Source organism: Capricornis sumatraensis, chromosome 11, assembly GCF_032405125.1.
Source record: "Capricornis sumatraensis isolate serow.1 chromosome 11, serow.2, whole genome shotgun sequence".
Lineage (NCBI taxonomy): Eukaryota > Metazoa > Chordata > Mammalia > Artiodactyla > Bovidae > Capricornis > Capricornis sumatraensis.
The window spans coordinates 83,047,318-83,060,167 of NC_091079.1; the positions used below are offsets into that span (position 1 = coordinate 83,047,318).

General features: G+C 38.9%; 1 protein-coding gene across 1 annotated transcript in view; it reads right to left on the reverse strand.

Moving 5' to 3' along the window:
- Positions 1 to 12,850, reverse strand: part of SPAG1 (sperm associated antigen 1) — an 84,073-nt gene that overhangs the window by 45,303 nt on the left and 25,920 nt on the right. Inside the window, exons 8-9 of the mRNA XM_068983818.1 lie at positions 11,756 to 11,862; positions 9,960 to 10,119 (exon numbers count right to left, since the gene is read on the reverse strand). Coding sequence (XP_068839919.1) covers positions 9,960 to 10,119; positions 11,756 to 11,862 — 267 coding nt within the window. The remainder of the gene's footprint in view (positions 1 to 9,959; positions 10,120 to 11,755; positions 11,863 to 12,850) is intronic.

Below are 12,850 nucleotides of genomic sequence, written 5' to 3' on the forward strand. Positions count from 1 at the left end.
TAGTATTTTGAGATGCAATTGACACAAAACATTGTATAAGTTTAAGTTGTACAGTGTGGTGATTTGATACACATATATATTGCAAAATGATTACCACAATAGGGTTACTTAACACATCCTTCACCTTGCAAAACTACTAACTTTTTTGTAATAAGAATATTTAAGATCTACTTTCTTAGCGACTTTGAAGTATATAATATGGTATTGTTAACTATAGACATCATGCTGTATACTGAATCCCCAGAACTTACTCATCTTATAACTGGAAGTTTATACCCTTTGACCAACTTCTCCCAATACTTCCAACCCTTAGCACTTGGCAACCACCATTCTAGTCTCTATTATTATGAATTTGGCTTTTTTAAGATTCCACACTTAAGTGAGATCATATAATATTTATCTTTCTCTGACTTGCTTCACTTAGGGGATGAGCATAGTATCCTCAAGTTCCATCCATGTTGTTACAAATGGCAGGATTTTCCTTTCTATTATGGCAGGATAATATTCCTTTTGAGTGTGTGTGTGTATCTGTGTCTGTTTATATCACACTTTCTGTACTTATTCATCCGTTGGTAGACACTAAGATTGTTTCCATGTCTTAGCTATTGGGAATAATACTGCAATGAACAATGGATATCTCTTCAAGACAGTGATTTCATTTCTTTTGGACATATACCCAGAAGTGAGATGGCTGAATCATATTTAAAATTTTTTAGTTGAAGTGTAATTTTTAATTTTTTTACTTAAAAATTTGAAAATAGTTCTATTTTTAATATTTTGAGAAACCACCATACTCTTTTCCGTAGTGGTTATATTCCCTCCAACAGTGTACAAGAGTTCCCTTTTCTCCATATCCTTGCTGACACTTGTGATCTCTTGTCTTCTTGATGATGGCCATTCACACAGGAGTGAGGTTTTCACTGTGGTTTGGCTTTCCATTTCCCTATGATTAATGATATTGAGCACCTTTTCATGTACTTGTTGGCCACATGAAGGTCTTCTTTGGGAAAATGTCTATTCAGTTCCTCTGCCCATTTTTTAAATGAAAATCAATATTAGTCCTTAACTCATTTGTTTCTCAACATATGTTCAAACTCAGATAAGAGTTCTTGGTGCAGCATCAGCACAAGAGTGGATAAACACCAAATTCTACCTGTTTCTTTCACAGGATAGCCCTGTGATGTTCAGCCTGGGTTTTATGGAACCTATACTTGCTTGTTGTTGTTGTTCATTTGCTAAGTCATGTCTGACTCTTCGCAACCCAGTGAACTGCAGCAGGCCAGGCTTCCCTGTCCTTCACTGTCTCCCAGAGTTTGCTGAAACTCATGTCCATTGAGTTGGTGACGCTATCCAATCATCTCATCTTCTTTCGCCCCCTTCTTCATTGGCCCTCAATCTTTCCCAGCATCAGGGTCTTTTTCTAATGAGTCGGCTCCTCGCATCAGGTAGCCAAAGTATTGCAGCTTCAGCTTCAGCATCAGTCCTTCCAATGAACATACAGGACTGATTTCCTTTAGGACTGACTGGTTTGATCTCCATGCTGCCCAAGGAATGCTCAAGAGTCTTCTCCAGCACCACAATTCGAAAGCATCAATTCTTTGGCACTCAGCCTTCTTATGGTCCAATTCTCACATCCGTACATGACTATTGGAAAAACTATACCTTTGACTATATGGACTTTCGTCAGCAAAGTAATGTCTCTGCTTTTTAATATGCTCTCTGGGTTTGTCATAGCTTTTCTTCCAAGGGGGCAAACATCTTTTAATTTTGTGGCTACAGTTATCCTCTGCAGTGATTTTGGAGCCAAAGAAAACAAAATCTGTCACTGTCTCTACTTTTTCCCCATCTATTTGCCAAGTGATAGGAATGGATGCCATGATCTTTGTCTGAATGTTGAGTTTTAAGCCAGCTTTTTCACTCTCTTCTTTCACCTTCATCAAGAGGCTTTTTAGTTCCTCTAAGCTTTCTGCTGTTAGAGTGGTATCATTTGAATATCTGAGGCTGTTGATATTTCTCCTGGCAATCTTGATTCCAGCTTTGAGTCATCCCGCCTGGCATTTTGCTGTTATACTCTGCATATAAGTTAAATGAGCAGGATGACAATATATAGCCTTGACGTACTCCTTTCCCAATTTTGAACCAGTCTGTTGTTCTATGTCTGCTACTAACTGTTGCTTCTTGTTCCGCATACAGGTTTCTCAGGAGACAGGTAAAGTGGTCTGGTATTCCCATCTCTGTCAGAATTTTCCAGTTTGCTGTGATCCATAGAGTCAAAGGCTTTCATGTAGTCAATGAAGCAGAAGTAGATGTTTTTCTGGAATTCCCTTGCTTTTTATATAAACCAACAGATGTTGGCAATTTGATCTCTGGTTCCTCTGCCTTTTCTAAATCCAGTTTGAACATCTGGAAGTTCTCAGTTTACATACTGCTGAAGCCTAGCGGGAAAAATTTTAAGCATAATCTTGCTAACATGTGAAATGAGTGCAATTATATGATAATTTGAATATTCTTTGGCATTGCCTTTATTTGGGATTGGAATGAAAACTGACCTTTTCCGGTCCTAGAACATTGCTGAGTTTTCCAAATTTGCTGGCATATTGAGTTGAGTGCTGCACTTTGACAGAATCATCTTTTAGGATTTGAAATAGCTCAGCTGGAATTCCATCACCTCCACTAGCTTCGTTCGTAGTGATGCTTCCTAAGGCCCACTTGACTTTACACTCCAGGATGTCTGGCTCTAGGTGGGTGACCACACCATCATGGTTATCTGGGTCATTAAGACATTTTTGTCTAGTTCTGTGTATTCTTGCCACCTCTTCTTAATCTCGTCTGCTTCTGTTAGGGCCTTGCTGTTTCTGTCCTTTATTGTGCCCATCTTTACATGAAATGTTCCCTTGGTATCTCCAATCTTCTTGAAGAGATCTTTAGTTTTTCCTATTCTATTGTTTTCCTCTATTTCTTTGCATTGGTTGCTTAAGAAGGCTTTCTTATCTCTTCTTGCTATTCTCTGGAACTCTGCATGCAGTTGGGTATATCTTTCCCTTTCTCCTTTGCTTTTCACTTCTCTTCTTTTCCCGTTACTTGGAAGCCCTCCTCAGACAACCACTATGCCTTCCTGCATTTCTTTTTCTTGGGGATGGTTTTGGTCACTACCTCATGTACAATGTTACAAACCTCCATCCATAGTTCTTCAGGCACTAATCCCTTGAATCTATCCATTACTGCCACCACATAATTAAAAGAGATTTGATTTAGGGCATGGTCCAGTGGTTTTCTTACTTTCTTGAATTTAAGTCTGAATTTGGCAATAAGGAGTTCATGATCAGTTCCAGGTCTTGTTTTTGCTGACTGTATAGAGTTTTCCCGTCTTCAGGTACAAAGAATATAATCAATCTGATTTCAGTTTTGAATATTTGGTGATGTCCATGTGTAAAGTTGTCTCTTTTGTGGCTGGAAGAGGGTGTCTGCTATGACCAGTGCGTTCTGTTGGCAAAACTCTGTTAGCCTTTGCCCTGCTTCATTTTGTACTCCAAGGCTAAACTTGCCTGTTACTCCAGGTATTGCCTGACTTTCTACTTTTGCATTCCAGTCCCCTGTGATGAAAAGGACATCTTTTTTTTTTTTTTTTTTTTGGTGTTCTGGAAGGTCTTGTAGGTCTTCATATAACCAGTCAACTTCAGCTTCTTTGGCATCAGTGATTGGGACATAGATTTGGATTACTGTAATGTTGAATGGTTTGCCTTAGAGATGAACAGAGATCATTCTATCGTTTCTGAGACTGCATCCAAGTACTGTATTTCAGACTCTTTAGTTGACTATGAGGGCTACTCCATTTCTTCTAAGGGATTCCTGCCCATGGTAGTAGATATAATGGTCATCTGAATTAAATTTGTCCATTCCCATCCATTTTAGTTCACTGATACCTAAAATGTCAATGTGCACTCTTGCTATCTCCTGCTTGACGACATCCAATTTACCTTGATTAGTGGATCTCACATTCCAGGTTCCTACTCAATACTCTTTACAGTACTGGACTTTACTTTCACCATCAGACACACCCACAGCTGAGTGGTATTTCTGCTTGAGCCCAGCCTCTTCATTCTTTCTGGAGCTGTTTCTCCACTTCTCCGCAGTAGTGTATTGGACACCTACCCACCTGGAGCGCTCATCTTCCAGTGTCATATCTTTTTGCCTTTTCATCGTGTTCATGGGGTTCTCAAGGAAAGAATACTGAAGTGGTTTGCCATTCCCTTCTCCAGTGAGCCACGTTTTGTCAGGCCCTAAGTAGCAGGGACATGCCCTTCAGCTGCTCCACGTGGCCAGGCGACATGCCGGGTGCCCCAATTCTCCCACCGTTGGTTTTCACGGAGCACACAAACCTTCACCGGGCACCAGGCATCAGTCAACACGCTGCCCAAAGGCACTGCTGGAGTCCCTGGGCCTTAGTTGGCATCTAATAACCACCTTGAAGAGATAGACTTTGGAATCTCACAGGTTTGAAGCCATATCCTATCCACGTGGCTTACAATCTGTGCAAATGTGGCAAACAACCTTTCCTAATCTATGTGTGCGTGTTAGTCGCTCAGTCGTGTCCGACTCTTTGCAACCCCATTGACTGCAGCCTGCCAAGCTCCTCTGTCCATGGGATTCTCCAGGCAAGAACACTGGGGTGGGTTGCCACTTCCTTCTCCAGGGGATCTTCCCAACCCAGGGATCAAACCCGGGGCTCCTGCATTACAGGTGAATACTTCAAGTATGGATAATTAATTGCTTCCTTGAGGATTAAGTGAAATACTATATGTAAAGCACTTTCATAGTTCTTCAAGGGTGCTAATTGTTTAAATAAAAGTAATGAGAAGTGTGATTCCTCTGGAATCACAGGAATAAACAAACTATGAAATAAATAATAAATAAATAAATAAAATATGGAATAAATAAAATCCACCCTGTGTCTCACACTGAATACAACTAACAACCTTGGACAGAGTTCATGGAGCCCAGTTATATGAGGACACTGAAAGGAAAATGGTAGCAGGCTGATGGGGGAATGGAACTAGAATTGGAAATACCTCCCCAAACAGCAGTCAGTTTCTCCATTTTCTTTTCTTTGATATTTCCTATCCTGGATCAATGGCAGTTCAAAACCCAGAACAGTCTGCTGGGTATGGAAAGAAATAGCTTTAGGAGATGCCCTCTGCTATTTATCTTAAAACAAAAAAAAAGATATTTAGCCCCTATGGGGAAATTCCCTATTTCCATTTGTTTTGTTTTTCCTTTCTCTCCAGTCCCAGTCCCCAAACAGTGCATTAGCAACTGAAGACCCAGCGGCAGTCAAGTAGTAGATACTTAAAACCTTGGGGGAGAGGAACTCTTATTCTGGTCAGAGAAACTGGTCCCTAGGATATCCCCATTCTTTTTTTTTTTCTCTTTCTCTCCTCTTGCTGCTCAGTCCTAGAGGCGCATAGTCATGGGATGTGTACAGTAGAATTAAATTGTTGTTTTCTAGCTAGAGGAAGAGGAAGAAAAACCTCTGAGAGCCACAAAGAGTAGGGAAGAATCACAGAGAGGAGGGAACTTAAAAAAAAAAAAATTTTATAATTGTATCTGAAATGAGCTTGCCCACCAGGGGATCCATATGCATAAATCTAACCTCAAACATTCTACCAAAATTTTTGAGAAGTGATTTACAGGGGAAACCACTGCCCAGACCCCAGGTGGTCATGGGGTGGTACACAAGTGGGACAGATTCAGATAACACTGCAAAAGTTTTGAAACTAAATTAACAATAGAACCATAGTTCACAGAATTAGGTAGGAAAACTGTTACCCAAAACTAACTAGATTTTTAAAGTTCTGCATCAGATTTGAACAAAACTGAAAATCACATATAATAATATTACGAACTGCTAACATACAGTACAAAATTCCTTACAAGTGAGGAAGAAAGAAAATATCAACATTTAGCAAGGGAAAAGGCAATTAAGTAATACCAAACCCTGGGTAGGGCTTCCCTGGTGGCTCAGTGGTAAAGAATCTGCCTGCCAATGCAGGAGACGTGGGTTCAGTCCTTGGGTCGGGAAGATCCCCTGGAGGAGGAAATGGCAACCTACTCCAGTATTCTTGCCTGGGAAATCCCGTGGACAGAGGAGCCTGACAGGCTACAGTCTATGGAGTTGCGAAAGAGTCAGACACGACTTAGTAACTAAACAACAACCACAACAAAATGCAAATTAGAACCACAATGAGAAACCACCATACACCTAACCAAATGGCTAAAATTATTTTTAAACATAAAATGCCAAATGCTGGCAAGAACGTGAAGCAGCTAGAACTCTCATATGCTGCTTAGTTCAGTTCAGTTCAGTTACTCATTCATGTCCAACTCTTTGCAACCCTATGGACTGCAGCACACCAGGCTTCCCTGTCCATCACCAACTCCCGGAGCTTACTCAAACTCATGTCCATCAAGTCAGTGATACCATTGAACCATCTCATCCTATGTCGTCCCCTTCTCCTCCTGCCTTCAATCTTTCCCAGCATCAGGGTCTTTTCCAATGAGTCACTTCTTCAAATCAGGTGGCCAAAGTATTGGAGTTTCAGCTTTAACATCAATCCTTCCAATGAATATTCAGGACTTATTTCCTTTAGGATGGACTGGTTGAATCTCCTTGCAGTCCAAGGGACTCTCAAGAGTCTTCTCCAACACCACAGTTCGAAAGCATCAATTCTTTAGCACTCAGCTTTCTTTATGGTCCAACTCTCACATCCATATATGACTACTGGGAAAACCATAGCTTTGACTAGACAGACCTTTGTTGGCAAAGTAATGCCTCTACTTTTTAATATGCTATCTAGGTTGGTCATAGCTTTTCTTCTAAGGAGTAAGCGTCTTTTACTTTCATGGCTGCAATCACCATCTGCAGCAACTTTGGAGTACCAAAAAATAAAGTCTGCCACTGTTTCCATTGTTTCCCCATCTATTTGCCATGAAGTGATGGGACCAGATGCCATGATCTTAGTTTTCTGAATGTTGAGCTTTAAGCCAACTTTTTCCACTTTCATCAAGAGGATCTTTAGTTCTTCACTTTCTGCCATAAGGGTGGTGTCATCTGCATATCTGAGGTTATTGATATTTCTCCCAGCAATCTTGATTCCAGCTTGTGCTTCTTCCAGCCCAGCGTTTCTCATGATGTACTCAGTGAAGTCGCTCAGTCGTGTCTGACTCTTTGCGACCCCGTGGACTGTAGCCCATCAAGCTCCTCCATCCATGGGATTCTCCAGGCAAGAATACTGGAGTGGGTTGCCATTTCCTTCTCCAGGGGACCTTCCTGACTCAGGGATCGAACCCAGGTCTCCTGCATTGCAGGCAGATGCTTTAACCTCTGAGCCACCAGGGAGTACTCTGCATGTAAGTTAAATAAGCAGGGTGACAATATACAGCATTGATGTATTCCTTTTCCTATTTGGAACCAGTCTGTTGTTTCACGTCCAGTTCTAACTGTTGCTGTTATGAGTCTGTTGTTCATACAGATTTGTCAAGAGGCAGGTCAAGTGGTCTGGTATTCCCATCTCTTTCAGAATTTTCCACAGTTTATTGTGATCCAAACAGTCAAAGGCTTTGGCATAGTCAATAAAGCAGAAATAGATGTTCTTCTGGAACTCTGTTTTTTTCAAGAGGATGTTGGCAATTTGATCTCTATTCCTCTGCCTTTTCTAAATCCAGCTTGAATATCTGGAAGTTCACAGTTCATGTACTGTTGAAGCCATATACTTCTCATGGGAATGCTGCTCATGGGAATGAAAAATGCTGCTTATGGGAATAAAATGAAAATCGGAAGAATGAAAATGCTGCTCATGGGAATGAAAAATGGTACTGCCATTTTGGAAAAGCAGTTGGGAGATTTTAGTAAAGTTAAACATAATACACTTGCCCTAGGACTCACAGTTCACTCCTGGTATTTACCCTAGAGAAATGAAAACATATGTTCACCCAAAAATCTGTGCATGAATCTTAGTAGCATATTTTATGAATAGATAAATCTTAGTGTTTATCTGTTCATAAATACCAAATACTGGGAAAAAACCCAAATGCCCTTGAAGAAATGAAGGGATAAACAAGCAGCGATATGTAATAAAAAAAGAATGAATCAAAGATACATGCAACTACATGAATGAATCTCAGTGACATTATGCTATGTGAAGGAAGCTAGTTGCAAAAGGTTACATATTCTCTGCTTCCATTGATGTGACTTTCTGGGAAAAGTTAAACTGTAAGAACAGAGAATAGATCAATGGCTACCCAAGGCTTGGGGGGAGGGGAGGGTTTGGCTAAAAGGGAAGCAAAAAAGAAAGAACACTTTCTTTTGGCCAACAATTTGTGATGAAATCGTTCTGTCTCCTGACTGCAGTGATGGTTATACAAAATTACACACGTGTTAGAACTGCACACCAAAACAGTCCGTTTTTACTATTGTAGTTTTTGTTGTGTAGTTGCTGAGTAGTGTACAACTCTTTTGTGACCTCATGGACTGTAGCTCCTCTGTCCATGCAGTTGTCCAGATGAGAATACTGGAGTGGGTATCCATTCCCTTCTCTGGGCGATCTTCCTGACCCAGAGATTGAACTTGTTCTCCTGATTGGCAAGCGGATTCTTTACCACTGAGCCACCAGGGAAGCCCATTTTTGCTATACGTAAATTTTAAAAATAATTGTAAAATAATAGCAATTGATACAGTTTATATTGTTTCAGATAAGACTTTAAATAACTCTTTTTAATTGCAAAATCCTGGCTAATTATCTTGTTACACATAAACCCTAAGAAAAACACTTGCTGCCAGAACTTACTTAAAAAGGTGCGCCTCAGTGCTTGAAGAGCCGCCTACGTTAAAGTCTCCTTTCCTCCCTCTGGTGCCCTCACTTTCCTATCCCCTCTCAGTTGCTTTGCTCTGTCTCCGCTTCTCTCACCTCCTTCTTTTCTGTGCTTTTGTCTTCATCCTAGCTTAACTGGTCATATATTAACCTGAGGTATGTATTTTACATTATATTTTTTGCCACTTAAAAAGAAAAAACAAAAACTTATACTCCTTGTTTTTTTTGTTTTTAGTTGAATGACTTGAACACTTCATATTTCTCCCTCAAAATTAAAATATTCTATCAAATTACTTAAAGTTGATTTTTACCTGGGAATGATTTTCAACACTGACATTTCCCCCTTAGTCGCTCAGGAGTTCTCAAGAAAAAACAAAAACTTCCTCTTGCTCTGGTCAGGTGAAAAGGCAGATTTTTTCTACTTAAAGTTGATATAACTTTCATCGTCTTACATTATGAAGATGAAAGTTTATATAGTCTAGATTCTTTTTAAAAAAAAAACAATTACATCAAAAGTGAAATTGCATATTTTTTAAAAATTTCCTTGGAGAGAGGCACGTACACCAATAGCGCATTCATTTTTAGGTAAATAACCCCTCTGAAGTCAACATATTTGTTTGCAACTAAGGAGCTACCCATAAAACAATCATCTCAGAGACTGATTTAAGATTAACTTACAAATGGTTGGTGACAAACAAGCAGTCATTTGTATGTAAAGGTGATAATCAGGAATTAAATTGAGCATTAGAAAAGATGTCAGATTATGAAGAAAAATAGGTTTGGGAGATTGTATTAAGGAAAAGATTTTAACTAGACTTACATGGTGATCATTTCATGATATATAAAGTTATTGAAACATGTGGTACAGCCAAAACTAACATCATATTATAAGTCAATTATGCTTCAATAATAAAAGAAAAACAGATGAGCCATATTAAGAAAAAAGAAGAAAAAACTTGCTTGTGGATTTACAAGGTAAAGGCTAACAAAAGTTTGGTAGACTAAGAATTTCAGTACAAACAGAAAACTTGAAGCAGCTTATCATATAACAAGATAGCTCTTTTGCATAAACCAAAGAGAAAAGATTCTTACTTTTATCTCCATTGCCATCTTCATGTTTTATTCCACTGTCCTTTTCATCTTCATCTTCTGAGTTTTCTACTTCCTGAATAACCATCCTTTTCCCCTTGGTTTGAGTCTTAGATGCAGGTTCAGAATTTTTCAGATCTCTTTCAACCTCTGACAGGGTTTTCTACAACATAATCACCATGTTAAAGAACATTTTTTTCTTTAGTAAAAAATACAACTATTCTTGCAGGTAATAATAAGAAGATATTGAAAAGCAAATAAAGATAACTAAGATGAAGCTTTTTATGGTGGTCTTTATTTTTCTTTTCAAATAACTTCATTAATTTCTCTGATTATATATATGTCTATTATAAAAAATTAAAGTATAACAAGCACAAAAAAGGAAAAAAAAAAAACTATCTGCAATCCTGCCTCTCAGATAAACTACTGATATTCTGATGATCATCTTCCTAGATATGTTTGTATGCATATAAACTTGCAGACATGTCCAAAAGTTTTATAAAATTAAACCATACTACACATGCTTTTAAAGAGTAATATTTAAAGGTTCGGCAGATTTGCTTGTGTCCCATCGTAAAGGAAATCAACCCTGAATATTCATTGGGAGGACTGATGCTGAAGCTGAAGCTCCAATACTTTGGCCACCTGATGTGAAGAACTGACTCATTTGAAAAGATCCTGATGCTGGGAAAGATTGAAGGCGGGAAGAGAAGGGGATGACAGAGGATGAGATGGTTGGATGGCATTACCGACTAGACGGACATAAGCTTCAAGCTTATGCAGTTACCCTGGCCACCAAGTTCCATGGAGGCACCAGAAGGCCCAGATAGGTACTACCCACTCAGTGGGTTTGTGTCACAGCTGAGGAATCTCAAATTTAGAAAACTCAGCACCCATATTTTATAATGTTGTTGTTCAGTAGCCCAGTCATGTCCAACCCTTTCTGACCCAATGGACTGCAGCACTCCAGGCTTCCCTGTCCTTCACTATCTCCTGGAGTTTGCTCAAACTCATGTCCATTGAGTTGATAGCATCCAACCATCTTAGCCTTCACATATGAAGAGCTAACTCACTGGAAAAGACCTGGATGCTGGGAGAGACTGAGGGCAGGAGGTGAAGGGGGAAACAAAGGCTGAGATGGTTGGATGGCATAAACTCAATGGACATGAGTTTGAGCAAACTCCAGGAGCCAAACTGTCGTAAAGAGTTGGACAAAGAGTTGCTCATTGGATTGCCATGCCATGAGCAAGAGTCTTCTGTGTCTGAACCAGGAGTCCTGTATATTCTAGGCTACCTTGCTAAGTTTTAAGTAGGGGAGTGTCTCAGACCCTTCATAGTTTTTGACACTTACCTCCACTCTCTAGGTCTGAACACAGATCCCCTGAGTACATATCTGAGTCAGTTTACTGTCAATGATGCTATGCTTACCATACAAGTTAAAGGATAAAACACTCTTTATGGCCATTAAGCTCATGCCTAATCCTACCTAGGAACTTCTACACCACTCTGCATAATAAACTGAAATTGGCTCAAAGAAAAGGATTGCCTACAACGCTGCAGGAAAGAGAAAATTATTTATCCTTTAGGAGTAGGTTAATGATTTTGGACAATTTAAGAGTCTGCTTTCTTTCACTTCAAATACATGTTAACACCGGGAGTGTCTGAGATGTATCTACTATTTAAAGTTGTATCCTATTCATTCCTCAATATCATTTATCCAGCAAGGTTGGTATCATCTTAACATAAACCCAGAAAAAGCAAACTACAGAATTAGGTGAGGGATTGCTTTCTGTACTTACTTTGGCCAACTCATTATCAGGTTCAACAGCCAGTACTTTATTCAAGTCTTCTATAGCTTCCTGGAACTTGTTTTGATGCTTATATGTGGTGGCACGGCGCAGAAGAGCTGAAAATTTACCAAAATAAAGTTATATTTTTTTTAACATATGGCATTCTGATTATGACACATTTTTCAAGGGGAAGAATTTATAATGCAATTGTGCAAACTAGTCCCATTTTCACATTCTTCCGAATATAGAAAATGATCCTGAGGTCAAACAGAAGAGGCTGCAATAAAAAACTGTCCCTTCCAACAGCCTGGCCCTCTGACAGCTCCAGGCTCTGACAGTTCCTCCAAGGCTGAGAGACTCCACATCTTAACCCTTTGGAGGCACCATGCTGTGCTACAATATTGGGAAGCTCTTCACTAAATAATAATATGTCCCTCCTTATAATCATCACGACTATTATTTCTACTTTCTGAAAACTTAAAAAGCCTTTCAGTTAAATGTGGCATTTATATTAATAACCAAGCACCTAACTCAGAATATGGGTCCTTACTGAAGTCTTTATAGCAATCTAAAATGAATAGGAACTGAGAGAATCTTGGTGTTTATGTCAGTTAAGTTCAGAAATTGCACACTTTGGTAAATTGTATCAGAGAATTTTTGAAGGTTACAGCATCTAATTTGATAATTTTTAATACTAAAATGAATGCCTTCATAGTCCCATCATGCTTAATTATGTCATAAGAGAACTTTGTATAGTAAGCCATGATTGTGAAAAAAATAAGGCTTTGTAACTCTGGAATTTATATCTGATCCTGTAATTTATATCTGATTTATTTTAATAACACTATTTTAAAACAAATTTGGCTAGTTTGATTTTAGTCTAAGAATGAGCCAGGAAAATCTAGAGGATAAATCATTTCATCATTAATATGAACAAAATTATAGCATAAGTACAAATTGAGCTATTACTGTTCCTACTCAGATTTCAGAAGGAACTGTCCATAAAGAAATATTCATGATATAACAATTACCATTTTTAAAAACTCTTTATTTTGGAAATAATTTCAGATTTACAGAAAGTTGCAAAGCTAAAACAGACAGTTC